Here is a 25,386-nt window from a genome sequence, read left to right as displayed (position 1 = left end):
TTTTTTTCAAGAGAGGAACTTACATAGCATTTGGTGCACAACAGAGACTACTGGCAACATAATTTAATTAGAGAAAAATCAATTTTAAACATGGAAACAGCTTTAATCTAGATGTTTTTCAGACAATGTGAGATACTAGAAATCAATTCCGTCTTTTTAAAAAATGTAAAAGCCAGCACAGCACAGTCTGGTGAGTGTTTGATTTTTGTGAGTCCTATGAAAGATACAAATCTGAAACTTAATCAAAGTTACCATCTGGAAAGCCCATTATTAAATCTGAATCAGAATCTGCTTTTTGGCCACGTATGAGCGCACATACAAGAATGTTTACTCCGGTTTTTGCATTGCTCTCAATGTACTTACACAGATATAAACAGCTATGAACAAGAACAACAAACCTGGGCATAGGAAGGTAACAAACAGGACTATTATGTACATGAAAATTGGTTATGTATAAATATATAGGCTATATATAAAAACAGCAAATGACCAACAATGCAAAAAATGCCTATGCACAAGACAAGTGTCTCTATAAGTTGTAAACAATATAAATTGTGCTAACGGTGGAATGTAGCTATATTTACTCAAGTACTGTACTTCAGTTTAATTTTGAGGTATTTGTATTTTACTTTCATTTCAGTTTTATGTAACTTTATACTTCTACTCCACTGCATATTGGAAGCCAATATTGCACCTTTATAATACTGTAGTTATTTAATTAGTTGCTTTGTTGAATACAATTATCAATACAAATCATAATTCAATAATATGTTATGTTTTAATAATGAAGTAGTGGAACCACTTTTATCAGCTGTAGCATTAAAGTAATGCACACATGAATGATAACATTATTCTGAAATGGACCTTTCTGCACAATGAGTACTTTACTTTTGGTACTATATATTCGGATGTGAATATTCTTATTCTTTTAGTTAAATAAGATTTAAAGGGCCCAGGATGACCTATTGAAGATCAGTTGGGCTATTTATTATTTTTTAATATGTACTTCATCTTATTTCATCTCTGTGTGAAGCACCTTGAATTGCCTTGTTGCTGAAATGTGCTATACAAATAAACTTGCCTTGCCTTGCCTTCAAAGGGTTAAATAAATAAACAGCTTTTCTCATCTTTGCTGAAAAACAGTTTTTGTGTGAAAGGAATTAAAAAGCCTGTCCCATATAGATGCCTGTCCTAAGCACAAGCCTGTTTAGGTCAGCGATTTTAAGCAAATTATAGCCCAGGTTATTAATTTAAGTTTTGTGGTACTTTACACAAAATTTGAATTGCATACTTTATATTTAAAAGAAAAATTCAAAAGATGAGTGGTATTTTTATAAGCAATAAAAATAATGATATATATATAAAAATATTAGTGGTACATATGCCTTTATGTAATAGCTATACACAGTATGTAGGGTTTAAATAGACAGTGTCAGTTTAAAGTATGTCTAGTATGTGTTTCATGACAAAGAAGACTTAATGAAGTAGTAAGTAATGATTTTGAGTGTTTATTTTGCCTTATATTTTGAAAGTAGGGGTTCCCCTTGGCGGTGACGTAACCGCTGATCTGGATTACGCACGCGGCTACCATTGGCTCGCAGCGACGCACCAGGCCTGTAGTTTGAAAGCTGTCTGGGCCCTGGCGAGTTGTACCGTTAGCCACATTGCGAACAAAGTTACAATATTTTGAAATAAATTCAAGAAAAATTGTGGAGCCATTTTGCCCGGAAACACGTCTGCCAATCTTGGACCATGCGGTGCTAAGAGGGAGCAACCACCCGGCGGGATCCGTGGAAGAAGACGTGTTTTTGGACAGCATTGTTGGACTGCATCTGGACTATAGTTGCATTGAACTCAAAGAGAAAAGAAAGCTAGCTGGCTAACGCGCTAGCGGCTAGTTGGCTAGCTAGCGGCGGCTATCCAGCCAACTCGCGTGCTATTCACTTCCTTGTTGCACATTGGAGTGTGATGGAAGGAGAGAAGAAGTTTGTGAGAAGGAGACGGAGTTTTTTTACGTCCACTTTAACACTATTCGGTTAATGGATTTACACGCTCGCACGATCTCCAACATTTCAGAAGAGCTGGATTATAAATTTAGAGGGGCTTTGGGCCTGTGACCATGAAATGGAATGTCTAGCTGGACACAGTTAGCTTCGGAGGCTAGCTGGCTAAACCGACTAGCAAATCTGGGAGATTTCCGTCCTGGAGTACAATGGTTGGCTGCCGAGTGACTAAGTAACCACATTGTTCATTTTATGTGACGGAATCTACAGGCACCAAGTGTCATGAATTAACCGTCTGGTGTCTTATATTTTCTTGAAACGAGCTAGCTTTGTAATGCTAATCTTGTGAGTTAGCTTGCTAGCTAGCTGTCTTAATTGTGAATTCGCTGTAACGTTAGCTCACTAGCCTGTTACACAGCTAGCCCAATGTTTTGTTCCACGACACAAGGAACATAGGCAAAGTAAATAATATTAAGGTTATTCTCAACGTGGGTGTAGCATTTATTTTGTAGATAAATGCCTAATTCAGAGGTGCTTCGCGACGGTCGGGGACGGAGCCCCTCTGCTCAGAGAAATGCTAACAGGCAGGACAGGCGGAGTAAACCGGGGAGCGGTGCTGCTCAGCGAGACAGACACCGTGAGAAGAGGCGATCATCGGCTTCCAGGAGAAAGAAACGCAGACAGGCCAAGGGGAGAGATTTGTGGCATATCGGTACAATAGGGGACCCTGACAATGACCGAAAAGGCACTTTTGATAGAGACGCTGAACTTCGGACATTGGTAGAGTATGATGACGTGAGCTCCCAGTCGGAGCGATTTTCTGGGAGCCCCTCTCCTAAACTTGACCCCAGTGCTGACAGGCTATCAGTGGACCGACTCAGCGATGTTGACTTTGGTGAATATAATGGACCAGCATCCCCAGACAGAAGCCACCCGAGAGGCCGGGAGGCGGTGTGCATCAGCAAAGACGAACAAACAAGAGGACCATCTGAGAGGAGCAAGCTGGAGAAGGAGCCAGGCAGGAAAAAGGAGCACCAGAGCCGAGAGAGGGACCCCTCAAAAGCCAGGAGTGGAGGTAGCCTTGGTGGCTCTAAAAATCACAGAGACACTACAAGGAGCAGTGACAGAAACGGTAAGAGGACATCTCAGTCCTTACAATCTGCAGATAAAAAGGATTCGAAAAGGCACAGGAGTAAAACTAGATCTGACAAAGAGACCCCGTCTGCATACAGAGATGCTCCTCAATCTTACAGAGATGACCGTGAAGACCTCAGGGCATACAGGAGAAGTCCTGGTTTCAAAGCAGAAAGTCCCTATGGGACAGCATATTCATATAGCTACCAGTCTCCTGGTGGTTATAACCAGCTAATATCAAGACGAAGTCCAACTTATGGGAGCAAAAGACTCTCTCCCAGTTCTGCATACTACAGCCGGGATGTAGATGGGTATGGGGCATATGGTATGCCAAAGTCACCCAGTTCATACTCCAGCAACAAAAGGAAGCGATCACCTGTGAGCCCAGCAAACTGGCGCAGATCCCCAAGTTATGGTCGACACAGTCCGTATGAACAAGGAGAGTTTGGATCAAGTCCTTATGGAAACCGCAGGAGATCAAGAAGTCCATACAGGAAGTCCCTGAGCCCAAGTCCAGATGTCAGGTGAGTTCTAAGAAAGCAGCTCAGGCAGTATGATGAGTGCTTCAGTTGTTGGCTCCAGTGTAAGCAAGCTCTGCTTCAGATTTGATAACTGCGACTTATGTGTGAATTTTTATGACTCGTCAGACATTGATTCACCACAACAGTGGTTGTAGATTTTGTAGGTTTTAAATTATTGTGCAACCCAAACGAAGGCATAGCTGCAACATTTGTGTTTATCGAGGCCTAAATATTTCCTGTCAATATTTGCTGGTGCGCCTATGCCTTTCCGATAACCTTTGACCAGGTTGTCTATTAACTGAGAGAAGTTCTGCATGCAACATTGGTGTAATAACTTAATTTAGGGACGTCACAATCAAGTTTTTTGCCCCTGATCCAAGTCATTTTATATTAAGTATCTGCTCATACGGAGTCCCGATCCCATACTTGTATTTACCTGGATAATACAGCTGCATTGTCTGCATTCAAACAGTTACTAAGTTTTTTATTTTTACAAAATTACAAAGTAAACAAACTGAAAATATTTTTATATGACTCTCATCATAATTCCACGTAGTACAGCATTTGTTTTTTCAACAAAATAAACTAAAATGTGTCTTCACAAATTGCTTTCAAATCCACTTAGTATAGCATTATACTAAAAGTACAGACCACTATAAACGAGCAATATCATCACAGTTTTACTTCAGAATAGCGTTGTAGCTTATTTCAACATTTCCAGTCACAACAAATGACAATCAGTGACAGTCCTGCTTATTACAGCATTATAGTTAGCTAGTTTACTAAAAATGAACAGCAAAAATTTGAATTTCACTTGAAGTGGTGTGGCAGCGTAAGATGAACATAAAATGTCAGTTTCTCCTTATTGGAGTAGCAGGATTACAATAAAACCTGAATAAATGGTGCAAAATGTGCACTCTATTTAAGATGCTTAGGTGACAGCAGATGTAAGGAAAGGAGGAGCATGCTCAAAATAACCAATCTCAGTCAGTTGAAAAATGTGTAGATCAGGCCCAATAGTGATCCTTCAGATCCAAAAGGGACATCCCTAATATTTAGGTACCCACTATATTTTTAAAAAGGTCAGATGAAGTTTGTAAATTTGAAACAAAATCTTAAGAAGTGTCCATGTCATTTTCTCTCCAGGCGCTCTGCTAGGTCTCGTAGCAGAAGCCCATATTCATCCTCTAGACATTCACGTTCTCGCAGCCGTCACCGCCACTCCCGCTCACGCAGTCGCCCCTCCAGCCTCTCACCAAGCACCCTCACCTTCAAAACCAGCCTCGCTGCTGAACTCAGTAAGCAGAAAAAGGCTAAAGCTGCAGAAGCAGCTGCCAAAGCCAAGAACTCCAGCAACACATCTACTCCAACCAAGGGTCCCTCATCTGCTCACCAACCGAGCCCCAAGCCCAATCACACATCCAGAAAGGGCCGCCCTCCCTCCCCACCGCAACCCGAGAAAGGTCCCAGAACTCCCACATCGAGCCAGCCTCAGTCCCCCACGGACAGGCCGCCCAAGAGGACCACTGAGCCCCAGACCAGCAGAGACAAAGACGGAAAGGGGAAAGACGACTCTACGACTGTACATCGGGACAAAAGGAAAACACCAGCATCTGGACAGAGCAAAGACAGGGAACGAGCCACCGGTTCACTCATCTCTACGCTGTCATCCCTACCATTGCCCCAAACAGTTCTGGAGCACATGGATAAAGGAGAAAGGTGTGTTGTTGTGACCTATTTTGATTGATAGTCTTGAATGTCAAGACTTTCACACTCTGTCTCTCTATCTGCTGTGTTTTCCTACCATCAGCTTGAAGGACAGCTTGCTCTCAGGGAAGAAAAGGTCAGAGAGAAAGGCCCGTCAGCTTCTTACCGACTTGCCTCTCCCCCCTGAACTTCCTGGTGGCACGTCTTCCCCGCACAGCCCACCTGACGACAAAAAGTCCCAAACACTTCGCCGAAGACCCAAGTATGTCACACAGCATTTCGTGCTTTATCGTTTCTTCTTACTCTATTGTTTGCTGTGTATTCACTTTGCAAATATTTCCCTGTCGTTTTCAGAATCTGTGGCCCAAGATATGGTGAGATTAAGGAAACTGAGATAGATTGGGGCAAACGCTGCGTGGACAAGTTTGAGATCATTGGAATCACAGGGGAAGGCACCTACGGTCAGGTGTACAAAGCTAAAGACAAAGACACTGGTGAGTGTTGTAAAACTATAAGTTCACTCGTAACTCCTCGTCAACAATGTAAACATGGAGCAGTTCTCAATGCAGAATAGATACTCCTCTCTTGGCATTTGTAGCATAAGAAAAATATAAATTTCAGCCCGGTAACCATGGTACTAGAGAAAAACGAGTACTGTCATGTTTTCTGAATTTTGGCATTGAGATGGTAAAAGAATCAGTTCACTTGACATCCCTAATGGCAATACAAGAGGTCATGAAAAATAATCAATTTAGGTTGAGACGAGCTCATGATGAAGTTTCTGACACACTGTTCTTTCTTCTGTTTTACAGCTGAAATGGTGGCTTTGAAGAAAGTTCGACTGGACAATGAAAAAGAGGGCTTCCCAATCACAGCCATCAGAGAAATTAAGATTTTGCGACAACTCAACCACAAGAGTATCATCAACATGAAGGAGATCGTCACGGACAAAGAGGATGCTCTCGATTTCAAAAATGATAAAGGTGCGTTATGTTTTTACTCATAGTGGCTCTCTGACTCTACCACACAACGTCAACGTGATCTTTTTAACGACTTAATCTTTATCTTCTCATCTCAGGTGCTTTCTACCTTGTATTTGAATATATGGACCACGACTTGATGGGTTTGCTCGAGTCTGGCTTGGTCCATTTCAACGAGAGCCACATTAAGTCTTTTATGCGACAGCTGCTGGAGGGCCTCGATTACTGCCACAAGAAGAACTTTCTGCACAGAGACATCAAGTGCTCCAATATTCTGCTAAATAACAAGTGAGTCCTCAGTGTTTTTACACTCAAACAGAATGAACAGCTCATATGTATTATTGTAAACTTCTTTTTTCTTGACATTTAATTTGTTTTTCCCTCCTCCTATTCAGGGGTCAAATAAAGCTTGCAGACTTTGGTCTGGCTCGGCTGTATAACTCTGAAGAGAGGTGAGTCTCCTATGTTATTGGTAGATATACCCCATACCTGTCAAGCTGTCCCACCTTAATAATTATTTTCACTCGTGTAATAATGCTCTTGTCTTTTGTTCTGGTTTTCAGTCGTCCATACACCAATAAAGTGATTACACTATGGTACCGTCCCCCAGAGTTGCTTCTGGGAGAAGAGAGGTACACGCCGGCTATTGATGTGTGGAGCTGCGGGTAAGAGCACGACTGACATTGATTAGAGGTTCACTTATTGTGCGTTACTTGATTACTTGTCGAGTCAGTCATAATTGATGAATTTTATCTTATTTTTTTCTGACAGATGCATTCTGGGAGAACTGTTCACAAAGAGACCAATTTTTCAAGCTAATCAGGAGCTTGCCCAGTTAGAGCTTATCAGGTAAGCTTAGACTAAAGAAATACTTAATATTATTTACGCACCCTGTTAAATTAGGGAAGAAAAATGTGTTTATTTGGCACGCCTCAATGTTGCACAAAGAATCATAAACAGAGGAAATGGTCATAAGGGACTGTGGTTTAACAACAGCATAACTATATCAAAACATCCGTTTACAGTCTCTCACAGAACTCGTGCCGTATCAACCAAATCTCATTTATCCAGTCATATGTTCAGTACTTCCCAAACACACGATTTTTTATCATAACCTTACGATCAAAAAAAAAAATGTATGCATAACCAGTCTCAGGCACAGAAGAGCGGCATGCAAGTGTCGTTCACTAAAATATATGCCTGCTATATCTGCTTGTTTGCTTACTTGGTATCTTCAGTATTTATTTATTTCTTTGATTAAAAATCAACATGCTTTCACAGCACGTTTCTACATCTATGAATGTCTGTGGTCAAAACTGGCTGACTCCATCACAAAGTTTATGATAGCTGCTGCATTTTTGTAAATATTCACAACTTTTTGCGCATCTCGCCACAAATATACTAAAATTTTCTACGGTGAAGACGATTATTCAGCATCTATAAACACCAAACTGACTTACGACCCGAGATTGTACAGCTTATGCCACAGCACGTAACCTCATTGCATGATGATAAAATGGGCCACTGTTGCACTAGCTTTTGCATTTCACTTTATCTTTTGCATTACCACAGCATCAGTTTTGAACTTTTGACTGGTTCCCACTGATCGCTGCACCGTCTTGAGTCAGACTGAGAAAAGGTTTCAGCTTATCTAACACAGGAAGAGAAAACGATATTCATCTTTTCCACTGATCGTCTTAATCAACCATAAAGCTACACAACCACAGATGTGTTTTGATTAACAGGCCTCACTTGTTTTTTCATGGCTGTGGAAAGGTGGAGGTGGTGATTAATTGAGTGAGGGCAGTCCGCCTCTGCTGGGGGAAAACCTGAACGATTACAGATTTATTTTTTTAAACAAACCATGGCAAAAAACCGGGTTCCTATGGATCCTTATAAAGTTTTAAAAGACATTATATTCATTCATCTAAAAATTAGGCATTATTTGGTATTAAAATATCTAAAATCAATGTTTCAAAAGTCTTAAAAATGTAAAGAAACAAGAAGTTGGATTTTTAAAAATCATTTTGTATTGATGTTGAATTTAGGGCAGAAATGATTCCTTGAGACACTGTAAATGAAAATCTTAAATGTTAATTATCCAAATTGAAGCTTTATTTAATCTATATAACTATATACAGTGTCTTGTGTTTCACACAGGTGGATATTACTATGGCAACATGCATTTACACTTTGGACAACATGTGTAGAAGACGCCTCAAAATCATACATCCATGTGCAAAATAGAGCACTTGATTTGATAGCACGGTTTGCCAAATTACAAGAAAGGAAAAAGAAATGGGCAAACAGAATTAATTAATGGATTAATCGGTAGAACACTTGATTACTAAAATATCGATAGCTTCAGCCCTAGTTGCTTTGTAAAATAAAAAAAAAAATCTCAAAATAATTGTTAACATCTGTTAATAAAAAAATTATACTAGACTAGATACTGGTGTATTTTATGCAAAAAGTTTGTTAGACTTTGACTAGAATCAAGACAGTGGAATCCCACATGCAGAGGAACACAAAATCGCCCAGAAAATCGCCAAAAAACGCCACACATTTCCCAAGTCATAAATCTAACTTGCCTTAAGCTGTAGGAAGCCTGAGAATTTGAAAAAAACAGCTGTACAACGAACCAGCTGTTAAGTTTGTACTTGTTCTCTCATTTACATCCTCACTTTGTTAATCACTGTGCAAGGTGCAACAGTATGCTATATAGGAAATTTAAAAATCAAGTCAGGCCAGTTCTCTGGGTGTTGTCATTAAGTAGTTCTGAGATATGTAGGAAGCCACTATTGCCTGTTATGTACACACATTGCTGCGTTCAGCTTTAACAAATTTATTCCTGTCTTTCAGTCGAATATGTGGCAGCCCCTGCCCGGCTGTCTGGCCAGATGTCATAAAACTTCCCTTCTTCAACACCATGAAACCAAAGAAACAGTACAGGAGACGGTTACGAGAGGAGTATGCTTTGTAAGTGAATGTTTATGGCCCCTAATAGAATATTTGAAGATTAGCAGGATCATACTAAAATCTTGCGTTGTTGTCCAGCATCCCTCCATCAGCCCTGGACCTGTTTGACCACATGCTAAACTTGGACCCCAGCAAACGCTGTACAGCTGAACAAGCGTTAGGCAGCGAGTTCCTCAAAGACGTGGACCCAGACAAGATGCCCCCGCCAGAGTATGTTTTGCTTCATGTTGCATCAACATGTTTATCCTGCGTCTTATTACAAGGATTACATTGTTAACTGTTTCCATCTCTCCAGTCTTCCGCTGTGGCAGGACTGTCACGAGCTTTGGAGTAAGAAACGTCGACGACAGAAGCAGATGCCAGAAGAAGTGGCAGCCCCTAAGGCGCCCCGGAAAGAGCTGGGCCTTGACGACAGCCGCAGTAACACTCCCCAGGGCTTCCCCGCTCCTGGAGGAGTTAAAGCTCAGAATGCGGCTGCGTCTGCGCTGCTGGGTGAGTCTAACTACTGTTTGTATTTGCGCTGGGGCTGCTCAATGGTGACAAAAATCATAATCTTGATTACTCAGACTATGTTAACAAAACAAACTTGTCTTTTGAACAGTGGATTTTCTAGAACACTGAATATAATTCAACTAAAAAACAACCAAATCCCAAAGCACAGGGGAAGACACTTGTCTCTCGGGCTGGAGTCGATACTCCAGAGCCATCTCAGCAGCCGAGAAACAACTTAATAACTTAGTTAATCTGCATATCCTCTGAACAACACACTGAACCATGGTTATTTAGTCAGCCCTTCTTTACAACACTGCATAGTTTTTTTTCCACACATACGATTCTGTCTGTTCTTGTTCTAGTGATGAATCAGCAGACTTGTCGTCTGACGTTGTTTCATTTTTCTTTCATTTAATGTAGCAGAGTGATTGTAGATGTGGTTTTAATTGGCATTAAAAGGTCTCTAAAACTATTGTGACTCAATATGTGCATTTACATGGACTCTCACATTCCACTCATAATCAGAATAATAGCACAATCACAATAAAAATGCCTAAGTACACCAGTCAGAGACTCAGTACCTCAAGAGACTGGCCCACAGTGCACACAAAGTGTTTCCTCTTGATTCAAATAAATACATTCTTTCTGTGCATGTTTGCCCCATGTGGGAGTAATATTACGTAACATAGGGGATGCATGCTCGCACATGAAATGCTGCAACAGCTGTTTCTACAAGTCAGTCCCTGCTGATTTTGACAAATCCATTCAAAAATTAAAAAAAATATTCAGCGCTCTGCTAATGCAATGTTCTCATGCAAGTGCTCTGATTAATAAGTGTGTGCTTTAATTTCAAAACGGCAGTCCTATGTAACGTTGTTTTTACAGGTTACAACATGGAGTGAACATAACAGTAGTCTTTTGACTACCAGTAACAGTAGCCTGCACATGGAGAACGTTGGTTTAGGGGACAATTGTCTTTTGCAGCTTCAAAAAATAACCTGGGTTAAACTTGTGTTACTTACAACTAAATGGTATAATAAGGTGGAACCACGTCATGTGATTAATAAAGTATTGAAGAATTGAATTTTCTCAATAAAACTGGAAGAAACTTCTGCTGCTGGTGTATTTCCAGCAGACTAAATGCTTCACATCGGGCAAAACCCCTGTAAGCAAGTCAAAAACTTTAGATTCTGATTAAATGCTTTGGGGCATGTAAACGCACAACCTATCTGATCACTTTATTCAGCGTCCATGTGAACAGAATGATTTCATTTTGGCTGTATGTAACTGCAGCCACAGAGATATTCAGTTCAGTTTTCAGTCAACTCTCATACACCCTCTAAAGCTCCAGAAAAGGCTGGTATATTAACGCAGAGTTCAGAATATTTCATCTCAAATGTGCTCCCAAGGTTAAGAATGCATCTCTTAATGAAAATCTTCTGTCTTCCCATAGACCCAAAGGGTCCAAACTCCCAGTTAACCCAGGAGCAGTTGGCCGTCCTCCTGAACTTCCTCGGCCAGCCCAAAAGTTCAGCCAGCACGGCCCAGTTCGTCCAGTCCATGGGCACAAAAGTCAATCAGGAAACGTTACAGCAGCTCTCCAAAGCCCTGGCTCCCTCTGACCCAGCTGAGCCTCCGCCTCAACCTACGCCTGCAAAGCCTCCCCAGCCCGCTGCTCCTGCTGGCGTGCCCCGCACACCCCCGATGCCCAAACCTCCCTCACCCCCCATGGCTGCACCGACGGGTATTCCAGAAGGAGAGGCCGCAGCTGCTACGCAGACAGCCATGACGATGCTGCTGGCCCAGCTCCTCCAGGCGCAGCAGGCGCAGAGACAGGAGCTGAGTGATGGTGGAGAGGGGGCGGAGAGTACAAACCCTGCAGGAGGAGCACCAGGGGGGCAGCCTCTGCCTTCAGAGGTCAAACAGCCTCCAGAGCCCAGCCCAGTCTCTCCAGGTGACTCTTTCTGTTTAATCTTTTCAGTGAGACAGCTGATCATAAAGAAGAATATCCCTTTATTCTTACACCTACTACAGGGCCCGTACGGTCATGAAAAACCTGGAAAAGTTTTGAAAAACTATATTCTTCACCTTACAGTGCGGTCCCTCTATCCCTCTGAACTCACTCTGCAGTGAAATATGGGGACCAAAATGTCCCAAAAGTACACTACACAGAAAAAAAACCCAGCTGCTCAACTTGAAGCAATCTCCATAAGCTGAAGGTCTCTGATGATTTGAATTGACAATTTTGTCTCAAACACATTATGTGTTCAAGAACCAACACAAATGGAAAAAAAATCTAATGATAATTTCAGTTTTACAGTTTCTGGTCATTATAATTAGTGTCAGAAACCATGCCTTGGCATTTTTTTTGCCATGATTTCTTTAAAAATTGGTAAAATAAATACAGAATACAGACTTTTCGATTTGTCTGCCACCCCCCCTAATGCCAAAATAAAAAACATGATTCCCTCCCCATGCCTTAAAAAATTTGACATGCCTCCCCTTTTTTGCATCACCACCTCCCCTCTCATAAATAACGTACAGTCCCTTAGTTATATTTAACTATTCAGTTCTAGTCTCATTATGAATTTATTATTTTTCAAATAATATAAGCTATTATTTAGTAATGGAAAAAGAACCAGTAATGAAGACCAGTGGTTGTTTCAGAAAATGTTTGGTCTTGAAAATTTGCCTCAAAGTCATGGAAATTTATTTGTTAAAACGTGTTTGAACCCATTACTAATGTTGTTATTTCTGTCTTTCAGTGTCTGAAGTAGGCGGAGTTTCCATTTTGCCCCCAGACCAGAGACCACCTGAACCTCCAGAGCCACCTCCACATGCCGACCTGGACTACCGGCAGCCGCCACCTGAACCCAAAACTGGCCACGCTCCACCTATTGCGTCTGCAGGTGGAGGTGATGGCGGTAGACCCCCAGAGCCAGACTACCCACCCCTCCCCACCGCAGAGGGGCCTGGATACGGCGGAGACTACAGCCACCCCCCTCCTCCACCCTTCACCCCTGCAGGCTACGGGGACGGCTACATGGGTCACATGTTAGGCGGAGGCCTGCCACCTCACGCTCTAAGAGAAGTGTTTAGCGGACCCGGCCAGGCTGCCAGCTCCTCGTCTGCTGCAGGCGTTCTGGCCCCGGCCCACCCAGACCCCTTCCCACCAGGCGCCGGAGCTACCGGCCCCAGCAGCATGGTGTTCACTGGGGACAAGGACCACCGTTTTAAGTACAATCACAGCCCCTTACCTGTGGAGGGACAGCCAAACCCCGGCGCCATCCACCTGTACAACCACGCCATGGTTAGAAAGGACGGCGTACCTCCTCCCCCACCCATCCAAGCTCCAGGACAACCCTGGGGTTCCCCTTCCCAAGTCGGGGCTCCACCACTACCCCTCGGCTTTGTCCCACACGTGAACTCAACAGCAACAATCAGAGGACGAGGCCTGCCTTTCTGAAAGACTGGAAATAGGAAACGGCGGTTTGTGACAATGGACAAAAGGCTGGCGGACTCGACTTTGAGCCTGAAGCCTCTCAGGCCAGACCAGAGGGATCTGGAGATGCACACTCAGTTTGTAATAACTTAAATCTGTGTAAGGCATTGTATTCCTCCTCAGTCTGGAATGTGGAGTACGTTGCAGAAGGACAGCCGAATAACACAGGAGGAGCTTTTCTTGCTCATACCATTTTCCTATTTTTTTGTAATCTATTCTGCTGTCTTTTAAATTAAACTTTTACCTTTTTTGAGTGTACATTTATCAGGCCGGGTACAATTTTAAATCTCTACCTTAGCCTTTCTGTAATTGCTCCAGGGCAGACTAGTATTAATGTTTTGCACTACTGACTGAAGTAGGCGGAAACTATTTTAGCTATGAAAGGAAAAGGATGGTGTGCTTTATCTGCACAATTAGGAACATGACCAGTAATGTAGTGTCCTCCTTTTTATTACGGCCATGATTACGTTGAAACAATGATGGCGCAGTTGATTGGGTTGATGGCGTAGGTATCAGCACAGGGAGCTATTTGAGGAACTGTTAGTTTCACACAGACTGGTAGCACTTGGACGACTGCAGCAAATCTGATCTGATCTTGGTGGAGAAAGGCTGTTTTCACTTTAAATTCCACATGCCTTTTTGCCAATAGATGTTGTAAAATCATGAGCAAAACACGTAACCCAAGTTCAAAAACTGTCTTTTTTTTGTACTAAAATGATTTTGTCCCCCTCCCTCCTCCTTTGGCAAATGTTTATTAAAGAAACGCCAACAATGTATCATTGTCCGTTTAATTACTTATTACAATAGCACCAACAACGTAACTGCTGGCAAAATACTTCTGCTTCATGCTCTACTTTACAAACCCGCTGGTTATGTTAAAGCAAGCGACTAATAAGCCTATTTGGAAATTAAGAGCTAAGTTATTTCACTGTTTTTCTGACCGCAAGTACCTGTGACCAGTTTTTTTTATAGGGGTGGATTTAGTGATGTGGGGGGAAGGTTGTTGGCTTGGGCAGTGGAAGAAGTACTGAAACCTTTTTTAAAGCTTAACTAATTCAAGTGAAACTATTAGTACAGCACTGTTGAACTCCTTTTTTACTTTACTATTTTTTGCAAAGTGAAAGAGAAGCATTACCAGAACAATTTACATATATATTGAATTAATACATTTAATTAATGTCAGTTCATGGTGGAGCATTAAATTCTATAATACTGGATAGTTTATTGCATTATTGTTAAGTTGCTTATTGCTATTTCCCCATTTAAAATATTTATATATATAAACAAGCCAATTTGCTCTGATTTCAAAGGGTTGAAGAAAAGACTGGGAACCACTGGCTTAATGAACAATATTGCATCATGGTTTAACTGTTTTATTTTGTGACTAAAATCTGAATCTGCAACATCTTCAATAACAAGTCTTTGCCAAGTAAATGTACAGTTTTTTCCTCTGAAGTAGAAAGTAGTGGGCCTTAACTATTGAGTTGCACATTTTTAAGTGAGTTATTTTGGGGTACGATGAGTTAGAATAGTAATATGATTAAATATCTTTCAGAATGAATCTATAGCTGTTGCTCAGGACCCAAAGACGCGCAGAGTGAAGTTGTCTGTATGAGCAGTTCTGCAGGAAGCTGCAAGCAGCAAAACCACAGGCCCACTCTGAACAGTCATGTGTTCAAACTGGCCCTGCACTGGTATTTAAATGAGCAGTAGAGGATGTGGCGACTTCACAGATCACGCCACTGGATGGCAGTGTCATGTCAAATACCACCTACCTCACTAACCTGCAGTGAGCGCTCGCTGCTACAGATACTGTGTCTGTGCTGCAGATTTACATTCAGCGCTGCGACTATGGGCCACTGTACTCGCTTGTAAGTTTCACTCAAAACCAGCAGACCTTAGCAGGCAGCCGTGACTTCACTGCGGCTAAATCTTGACACTTCATACACCATTCACAAAATGACAAGCTCCTTGAGTGACTCAGTATAATGCAAATAGACATGTTTTGGGGCTGTATTTGTAGCATGAAAACCCCTCGCCTCTAAAGAAAGTGCCACGTTAGCACTGCTGAGACCTTTTATCAAGGGAGACATGGCTGAGGAGATAGCAGCACACATCACGTTTCAGACAACTAATACACAACCTTGAGTACAGATACAGAGCGGCGCAACTGTCGGGGAGAAAGAAAATGTTCCAATAACTGACAGCTCCCAGTGGACTCCATCCTCAAGCACTTTAACCCTTTAACCTTAATGGAAAACTGTTTGGCAGAGACCATAAACCAGTCATCCTGAATGCTCCGGCTTAATGCCAACTTTGATATGGATTTTTCTGGATGTCAGGAGACCTTTCTTTTTTGCCATGTTCACCTTTATCAAGTAAAGTGCTGCTATTGAGTAAAATCAGCTTTTTTTTTTTTTTTTTTTAAAAAAAGAAACTGTTTCCTTGCACATGATGTTGAAATGAAATGATCTTCCCCAAACTGTTTCCCCATAGAGAATATCAGACACACAGCACATGCTTATGAAGCTTGAAACTGAGGATAAACTTACCAAATATGCAGTATATCTTCAGAGAGATGTCAATCCAGATGGAATAATTCAAAATGTTGGTCACTCCTCAAACCTAGATACAAGTAAAATCTCGTTAGTACAGATAAATATCAAATAGGATAAAAAAATGCAAAAAAAGTAAATGTTACAGGGCTAGATGTTGTGGGGCTGTATGGGGTCAATAGTGGTGTCGTATGTCCCCAGTTTGGAGAAGCAGGCTGGAGTCTGACACAGGAGCTGACCAATGTACTGCTGTGGATGGATCAGCAACAAAACATATTTTAGCCAACTAAAAAAGTCCCATCTGAAAACATCAATAACACTTTAAGTGCACACCGTATTTTCACCGTTTTACCTTTCTATCAGAGAGCGCATTTCAACAGGGGAGCTGCTTTAGATCCCCATCATTGCTCCCGTTAAAGCCACCAGACTCCACAGAGAAAAACAGTCATTTTAGTTTGCTGAACACAGGAGCTAATGGTTTACTGCTGCCTCGATCAGCTAGTTTTGTTTTCTAGTTGTGTTACTTTGGTGAATCTGAACTACCGTATTTACAGGCCAAAGTCACAAAAAAACACAAATAAAATAACTAATCAGGGCAGCAGTGGCCCAGCAGCTCCTGTGTTTAGCGAGCTTAAATTACTGTTTTTCTCAATGGAGTCTGGCTCTGTAAAGAGAGATTTAATAGCTTAATTTTCCAGTTAGAAATCAGTGTGATATTAAGGTAAAGCTCTCAGCGTACACTTAAACTGGGACTTTTTTTAGGCAGCTAAAATGCTTTTAGTTGCTGGCCCCCATCCAAAGCAGATTTTTTTTGGCCTCAATGTCGAACTCCTGCTGGCTTCACCAAACTGTGGGCATGCCGACTAACATCTACTGTTTTTAATACACTTTCTATGGATATGTACCTCATACAACCCCACTTCAAAAAAATGTGAATTTACCCTTTAAGCCCTTTCTCATAAAACTGAATCACTATTTTAAAGCTCAACAACATCAAGACTCCTTGATGCTGAATTCTTATACGAGAAAATATTCAAATAAAGAAATTTTTTATGCAAATACACATTAACGGATTCCTAATCGACCAAATTATGGATTTATGAAAACCTTAATGCACACACCATACTTCCACAAATGGCAGAAGCATTGTCCACTGAATGATAATGTACATGCAGTTGGACAAAGACACACACATCTGTCCTTTGTTTTACCCGTCATATCCACATCTGAATTTTCCACCCGACACATTGCTAGTGATGAAAAAGTGATTATCTCAGAGGGGTTCTGTTCTGCAAAGCTAATTCGGGACGTGGATGGCAGCTAGTCTGTGATTAATACGGCGTGGATGATGGATTGCTGAAAATTTACGCCACCTTCAGTGGAGACTGGCAGCATCATATTTTTGTGTGATTGATTGAAACAACAGTGAGTTACAATTTGGAGAGGAGATGAGAAGACGGGGCCGGGAGTGAGAAAGGAGAGCTATGTTGGATCACAGACGCACACTTAAATTTGGCTATATTTCTAAAATGTTTGTCATGATGTCACAATTAGGGAGAAAACAGATGTGACTTTGGGCCTCCAGTCTCAACAGCATCTAAATTAGGACGTTGCTTTACCTGCTTTTAGACCTTATTTTGCCATTGTGGTAATATTTAAACGAAAGAACAAATCCAGTGAAACTCACCACGCTTTCCTTTTTATCCCAATGTTGGTCCAAAATGTTTCCCAGGAGAGAGTTAAAGTCAAATGAGTTGAAAACAAGCTCCAAACATTTCAGCACAGCCGTCTTCAAAAGCCAAACACACCAAACACAGATGCAGCGTGCAGGTGAGCTAATTGCCAATTACCCAGTCATGACTTCCTGTCAGGGAACAAAGAAAAGGATTTTTTCTTGAAAAACCAAGATAGAAAACAGTATTTTAATTCTTAAACCCCTTTAAAAGAAGATTTTAAGTTTAAAATTGCATTTATTATAGTCGTAAACATTACATATGCAGTGCATTTCTGTCTCTGCTTGTTCCAACTAAAGGAAATATACTCATTAATTCACTTTTTTTCTAGCTGGTCCTTTTGAGAGTTAGATAATAAGATACTACTCTCATGTTTATTGGGTAAATATGAAGTTAGTGCTACCAGTTGGTTAGCTTAGTTTAGAATTAACAGCCAACAAGATGTTTTTTAATTGCCCTGGCTCCCTCGACAAAACGCCAATTATCTTTTTCCCTTGGATTGTGGATTATTGTAGAAAATAAACTCTGTGGCAAACACATGTTTATGATACTATTATACCTTTTCAGCAGGAAAAGGAGAAGATATGAGGAAAAACTGACAACAGGTGTCACTCTGTCACTCAGTTAGCTGGCGGGGTTTCCCTGGTCTCGTCTGCAGGGGCTGTGTCCTAATCTACCTGGCAACAGTGGCCACCTTTGGTGCAATAAACTTCACAAATGATTAGTTGTTGTTTTTTTAATTTGTTTTTTTGAAGCATAAATGCTATAAGTAAAAAGCTAATGTTAAGCAAACCGCAGGAGGGCTGTAAAGCTGTGTTAACTCTGAAGTTTCATTTAGCCACTTCTTAGCATCTGCCTTTTCTAAGATGTGTAAAGGCTTCAAAAGTCACTTGCGGGGGGATTTACTCATCTGTTTTATTTATTTATATGGTAGGACAACATGTTAAAATCACTCAGGTAAATGTACCAATCCATGTCTCAACAAAGCTTTTCTTCCATCCGTTACTTTCCTTTTCATTTTACTTTAAAGAAACTATGAGCGCACTGTTATTGGGTCATAAGGTAAAGCTGAGAGGGATCACTTTTGTATCCATGCATTGTGTTTAAGGAGAATCCTAGCATAGCAAATGCAGATAGGATGAATTTAGGATGGGGATAAATGTGGGGCACACCACAACCACACTGACAGGAAAATTCTCAAAGAAGAGAAAAAACAAAAAAGCTAAACAAAAACATCACACACAAGCACACACATTTGTATCAATCTACTTATAAAAGGCCTTAAATTGTCTAGATTAAATCACTAACTATGTGCCTAACCTTAAGCCTCTGAAAAACATGAGCATCAGCAAAATGCCACACACACTTAACATTAACACACAGTGCATTCACTAACACACTCTAACTGCACTGCCCAGTTGAGGCACACTGTGGTGCTAAAGGACTGGAGAGGAAATCAGAAGCATCGCAGTCCATCAGTTTCATAAAAGGAGAAAAACTTAAAGTTCTGACCAGTGCACACCTTTCAGCCTTGAACCAAAGCCAATAAATATGGACACATGACTATTAATAGTGATGTTTGACAAGAAGAGATGACAGACTCAATTTTATTCTCATCTGTACGTGTGTGTGTGTGTGTGTGTGGAGGGGGGAGGGGGGCTTTCTTCAACTTCTTTAGCTGCTGGCTCTTGTTGAAAATGGACGACAGCCAATTTCCACCATGATCCATCCACAAGCTTATCATATCTGGCTAATCAGAGACTTACCTGGACTCGAGCTTGTTAACTCATTACTGTATTCCAAGGTGGCTTGAGGACAGGATGAGGCTCTCTGTGCGCTCTGTGGACAGTGGAAAAATAATTAGGAGTTAAGGATGATTTATTGAAGAACTAATGTGCTGACTTTGAATTAACCTTTGAGATTTTGCAGTAACTGAACCATAATGTGACCTGCGGCGCGTCGCCGTGCCTTGGGCCACGCTGCTCCTTGAAGAGGTGAGTCAGCTGAACTAATGGCTGTTTAATGGCCACTGGTCAAACCCTGTTTTCTTTGTGTGCGAGTGAAACACGAAAGAGAAAGAAAATGCACGAAGCTGACATTTTTTTTTTTTAGATAATGTTTTGTTTACATTTTTTTTTGTTTCTTTCTGAGCAATTTCCTCCCAGGCTGCGTTCAAAGTTAATTAAAATGTGAACTCTAAAAGTAGTGGCGGTGAAACAATGCATTCTTCCACATGCATGCACAGCAAAAACTTTCGTGGTGTCAGTAATTACGCCTGCTGCATATTATTTAAGGTAGAATACCAAGCATTAACTCGACATTACAGGGTGTTAATCTCCCTTAATGACTGGTTTCTTTTTAAAGCGTCTGCATGAAACTGTGTAATTTCAGAGATAGTGATTTACCTAATATTCTCTGAATGAGGAGAGGAAAGGCTTCAGAGCTGATCAATCGTGATGGAGTGTTTAAAGGGCAGCTTTTGCATCCCGCTGCTGTGTCGGGTCTGTGTGCTCAGCAGCAAGGTGACACTCTGTCCAAAGGTTACGCTGCGCTGACCTTTATTGTGTTGTTGTCACACACGGTGGCAGGGACGGCCAATCACATAACGAAAATGTCACGTATTTGATCTCTGTGTCAATTTCTGTCAATAGTCATGTCCAAGTTGCAAATTACCCACACAAATGTATTTCTTTGCCACATATCCCTCTTTTTGTTTCCTCTCCTCAGCTGTGAGACGTGGCCTCACCTTCTCCCTGACATCCCCATTAACTCCGACCATGTAGACAAAGGGCGCTCCGATCATTTACAGCAGATATGACCCATAAATGTCATGCTCAGCTTCACACCACACCTTACCTTTGACATGTAAGGTCAGGCTCTAGTAAGTCATTATGAAAGTGAAATCTGGCCCTGCCAATCTGCGCCGACTGTCTTCACACTCAGACTTGTTTTCGAAGGGCACATCAGAGCTGAGAGCTGTTAGAGGAGGCGTTTGTTCAAAAAGTTTGACTGCGCTGAGATTCAAACAGACAAACACTTCTGCAGCGTGGACATAGTTGTTTTATGTTTGGGATGAGAGCTGTTTGCACTTTACGAGAGCAGGTGAAGAATATTAACACGGAGAACGGGCTTGTTGAGCTGTGAGATGGTTTTATTTGCAGCATTTTTTTTTATCCCTGTTTCAATTAAATTAGAACTTGGACGACACATCTCAGCTTATTCGATTCCACAAAAATGAAGCCAAAATGTTCCCAATTTCTGTCGCACCACTGACACTGACATGACTAATCTGTTAATGATGGGGTTTTTGGAGTATCCCCTTTATGTGTTTGAGAATGTAAACACCATATTCCGTTCGTAAGAATATGAATAACCTGATTTCTCTGTGGTCATGTACACATCATATCCTGAATACGGTTATAGGATAAACCTCATAAACGGGTTATTCAAGTACTTGTTACTGCACTCGCGGCTGTCAATCATGACATCACACCCCATTTTTACAGCATCAAATAACAAATTAAAACCAAACTAAGCAGAAAGTTTCTTAAATTAGTGTTAACCACAGACTTTATTTCAGGCCTCTAACCAAAAACCCATTAATTAAAACATTGATTTTTGAGACGAGGGAACCGGAGGTGCTGAACATATTTCCATGTTTTATGACTCATTCCTGGTAACAGACAATGTAATCGCAGAAGGGTAACACCTTATATTGTTAGGTGATTAAAAACTAATTAAAAGTTGGGAATTTTTCATATAGTATGAAGCTATTCATGTAAGTTATGATACCATACCATTTTGGCCAATAGATGCCCTAAATCCTACACACCGGACCTTTAACTTTTGATTTTTGAGAGGCAAATTGTGCTGTTTACTCTTTCAAAAGTTACATATTCCAGCTTAATTATTTATGTGTTTCAACAGCACTGCTGCTTGTTGCCAACTCAAGAAAAGAGCTGGACTCATATTTTGGCATGCTTTGTCTTTGATTTATCACAATTGTGGAGACCGTTTCCCCCGCCAAATAATTTTGCATTTTTTGTTCTCTTGGAGTGATTGTAAAAAGCTCTTTTCCTTGATGATTTTCTACATTATTTTTAAGTGAGTTACTTCATCATCTCATCATCCTCTAGACAAGACAATATAATCATATTTTTATGATTTTGTGAGCTTTCATCGCTATGTAATGCCATGTTTTTTAAGGGATTGAGGTAAATAATGTGTGCAGAGTGGACAGTGTAGTGTAGTTATTAGTAAATCCCCTGCTTTCAACCGTGTATCTCACATCTTCAAGGTGATATAAAGCTAGATGATCTGTGACAAAGGGTACAAGTGTTTTTATAAAGCAACTTCCCACACATAATGGCTGTCCAAGCCATAGCAAAAACAATCTGCAGAGCCATTAACGTGAATTGCGTAAGCAACACAACTGCTTTTCCATAAATGTGGAGAGAAATATCAAATCAAGCGTGAAATGTGAGAGTTGCAATCCAGAGAATTATTGTGCCTCAAATTGAAATGGCGTGGGGGGGGATACAAAACAGGCAACCACTTTGACGTGTGTAAAGGTCGATAAGTCAATAAGACATCTTGTTTATGATTCATTGCTCGCTCGGTAGATTAAGCCTTGCCCAAATGCTGCACACTCAGTGCTCAGCAGTTCTGTTTGCAGTATTGTCAAAGCTTGACACTGCACTGGAAGGTGCAGCAGATACTCATACAGTAAGTGTACAGTACATCTTGTTCTGCAGCTTGTTTCTCCAGCAGCTCCTGCAGAAACACACTGTTCCCATGTTGAGTTTTAAGTGTTATTTCAAAGCGAATCTGCTGCAGATGAACGGCTGACATCTTCCTGAGCAAACAACCTGTCAGAGAGAAACATACCACCTCACACCCAGGAGGCATATTTACCTGGAGGGAAAACTCACCCCCACAGACTCTAGAAGCCATCAGGATGAAGAAATAAAACAGTTTGCAGGTGGTTATTTATGAAATTATGAAAAACAACAATAATGATGACTGACACTGGGGAGTAAACCATCAAGCTGGTAGGGGGGATTTAAATGCATACTGCTTATGGTTTTTATATAATAATATATATTTTATACATTCAAACACAAAAAGCAATCTGGTAATTATTCGAAAATAAAACTGATCTAAAGTCAAAACTGGCAGCAATATTTTATGATGTTGCATAAGTATTAAATTTGTAGAAACCTAAGGAGGTTCTTGCTGTTATAAGAAAATTAGAATTGCCTGCATAGCAGAATAATTCATAGACATGGAAAATTGTCAATATGCGTGATTTTTATACACAAATCAGCACCATAACAATATAACATTAGCTTGCTAGTTAGTTAGCTACCGATATACCAGCATACTAGCAATTTCTTTTGTTATGTGTGTTATAAAGAAAAGGACTATTATACATTGGAATGTCATAAAACTAAGATACTGCAATGGTCATCAAAGTTTTTAACGTTAATTAACGGAGAAAATACACTTATGGATTTCCTTTTTTGCTTGCAGTCATCTTGTAGATGATTTCTTAAAGCACTCGGCTTGAATTGTCTCTGAAAACATTACTTCGGAGGATCATACAGTCCTTTCACTTTGCCCCACCCTTCTATTTCGGGAAGAACCGGGACACCCTACCCCCTTGACATGAATGTGCAAAACGAAGGGTAAGAGCGAAGAGGCAGTGCCAAGGGGTGTATTGAGATTCGGCTTGCATATCATTCTAAAATCTTGTTGGGTGGGGTGGATATATTATATATGTACATATATATATATATCCACCCTCTCATCCAAATAGGGTAACTTCCAATTGCTGCTGGTTGCAAAAATACCGAAGTGGCGCTGACCAAATCACCAAACTTGAGGCTTCAAAATGGCGGTCCACAAACCAGTGGGTGGAGTCCAAAAGTCACGATGGGTTCACACTTGAGTTGACGCACAAGGTATAAAAATGCCAGAATTAGTCAGGAGGCTATTTTTCATCTGTAGTCCCTTAGCCAAGATTACACAAAGCTTCCTAAAAACAACAAAGCAAAAAAACAAAAAACAGAAAAGGGGCATACAGTTTAAAAGACATCTTTTAACACAAAAGCAAGAGGAACACAAAACAAGACAAAACAAAAGAAACAACAAAAAACCAAAAAGACAAACATGCAATTTAAAGACTGGAAAAGATCACACAAATTTTAAAAACACTATAAGCGATAGTGACATATGTACATACGGTAGATAATGACAATGCAAAGAAAGCAAGACCTATAAATAACAACATCAAACAGACTTTAGCACTTTCATTGGACAAACACTGTCTTAGACAATTTCACTGCAGCCTGTTTCCAATAGTAGCTTAGATACAAAAACATGGGAAAATAGAGTCATGGTTGCATCCAGTAGCCTATATAAGCTATATATAGCCGATGCATTCAGAGAGTATTCCAAAATGACCAAGTAAAAACTGACTTTAAAAAGAAAACCTGAAATATCAAAACATACTGAAATATAGAGACCTACAAGATAGATGCAAAAAAAACAATGGTGAAGATCATTGCAGCAGAGGCTGAGATATTTGGACTTTTACTTACAGAAACCAAGGATCCTACACTTCTCATGATTCAACACGATCTTTTCATAAACCCACATCCTGATAAACACCCATATCTTAAGCTGTGGCACAGGATCTCTGCTCAGTTTTTTAATGTCTCAGCTGATCTCAAGTCACATGAGCCATTTTCTCATATTCAATAAACAGGCATAAGCTATTAGACAACTCGTTCACTTACTGTGTAGTATTCTCGATGATTAGAAAATTGAGTTTAACGTGTAAAATCACTGAAGTGCTCCTTTGAGGGCCACATTTCCCAGTTCTCCCAGTGGAAATGAGTCTCATCCCTTTTCCCGAGAGACAAGGATGAATCTTGAAGACTCATCAAGTTAAGGCTCGCACCTGCTGTTTTTGTTGATGTATTTATTTATTCAAGAGATAATTGGTGTTGGGAGGACATATTATATTTTCTTGGGTCAGAGAGAGAAGAAGCAGCACATTCACAAACATAGCTACTAAGGCCTTAGACAGAAAACAATATGAAAAAGAGTGTTTGTTTTCCATTAGGGAAGCTCCAACCTCATTATGTTTGCCTGTGAATCATGCAGCAATAATGGCTCATGAGTTTAGGTCGCAGGTAAATGACTGCCCTAAGGTTGGTCTTTGAATTCGGAGGCCCATCTGAAGCAAAATAATTAGAGAAAGGAGAATATTAAAAGCCGTCCCTATTATCCCTATTAGAGTGTCCTTGTTCTCCTTTTTAATTATATCCTTGAAGTCACAAGATGTCACTCGGTAAAATAAGTTTCTTTTTGGAGCAACTTCTGACCTGATTTGACTCGTTTTTTAGCTAACTACATCAGGCGTGTTGCCAATTTATTTGAAGTTGTGGTGCGTGTTGGCAGTCTGTTGACTGATGAACGATCTCTTCTGAATCACAAATATCCTCCTTCGTCTTTGAAACTGTCGTAAATTATTGGTACCAGTGAGGTGAGGAGTGGACGCTGTCTGCCCTTATTACTGAAGCTGCTCTTTTGTTTCCATGAAACAGAATGTCCTTAATTTGCATCCTTTGTTACCTGTGGCTTTAAAAGGATTATTATCGTACTCAAGGTTTAACTTTAGATTGATGCAGACAGTTTTTAGCCTGTTCTCATTCTGAAATCGCCAAATACCGCCACTTTAACTGTGATTTCTTGGTTATACACCAAAGGGTGG

General features: G+C 40.7%; 2 protein-coding genes across 2 annotated transcripts in view; one reads left to right on the top strand and one right to left on the bottom strand.

Annotated features, from left to right (window-relative positions):
• Window positions 1-15,932, bottom strand: part of zgc:111976 (uncharacterized protein LOC553663 homolog) — a 34,789-nt gene extending 18,857 nt beyond the window's left edge. The window contains exon 1 of the mRNA XM_042510209.1: window positions 15,871-15,932. The gene's annotated coding sequence lies outside the window, so the exon portion shown is untranslated. The remainder of the gene's footprint in view (window positions 1-15,870) is intronic.
• cdk13 (cyclin-dependent kinase 13) lies at window positions 1,643-14,092 on the top strand. The gene is made up of 14 exons (XM_042510205.1): window positions 1,643-3,661; window positions 4,805-5,377; window positions 5,469-5,627; window positions 5,720-5,859; window positions 6,178-6,348; window positions 6,444-6,633; window positions 6,741-6,797; window positions 6,909-7,010; window positions 7,117-7,194; window positions 9,208-9,324; window positions 9,403-9,534; window positions 9,620-9,816; window positions 11,270-11,770; window positions 12,582-14,092. The coding sequence occupies exons 1-14, from the start codon at window positions 2,520-2,522 to the stop codon at window positions 13,280-13,282; spliced, it is 4,260 nt and encodes a 1,419-aa protein (XP_042366139.1). The 5' UTR covers window positions 1,643-2,519; the 3' UTR covers window positions 13,283-14,092.
• Window positions 15,933-25,386: the final 9,454 nt, after the last annotated feature.

Source organism: Plectropomus leopardus, chromosome 21, assembly GCF_008729295.1.
Source record: "Plectropomus leopardus isolate mb chromosome 21, YSFRI_Pleo_2.0, whole genome shotgun sequence".
NCBI classification, from domain to species: Eukaryota; Metazoa; Chordata; class Actinopteri; order Perciformes; family Serranidae; genus Plectropomus; species Plectropomus leopardus.
Note: the sequence above shows the minus strand (reverse complement) of the source record. Positions and strands in the feature narration are given on the sequence as shown.

Coding starts and splice junctions, on each gene's coding strand:
- cdk13 (XM_042510205.1), top strand. CDS start 2,520: ATGCCTAATTCAGAGGTGCTTCGCGACGGTCGGGGACGGAGCCCCTCT. Junction 7,195..9,207: donor GCCCAGTTAGAGCTTATCAG/GTAAGCTTAGAC, acceptor CCTGTCTTTCAG/TCGAATATGTGGCAGCCCCT. Junction 9,535..9,619: donor GACAAGATGCCCCCGCCAGA/GTATGTTTTGCT, acceptor CCATCTCTCCAG/TCTTCCGCTGTGGCAGGACT.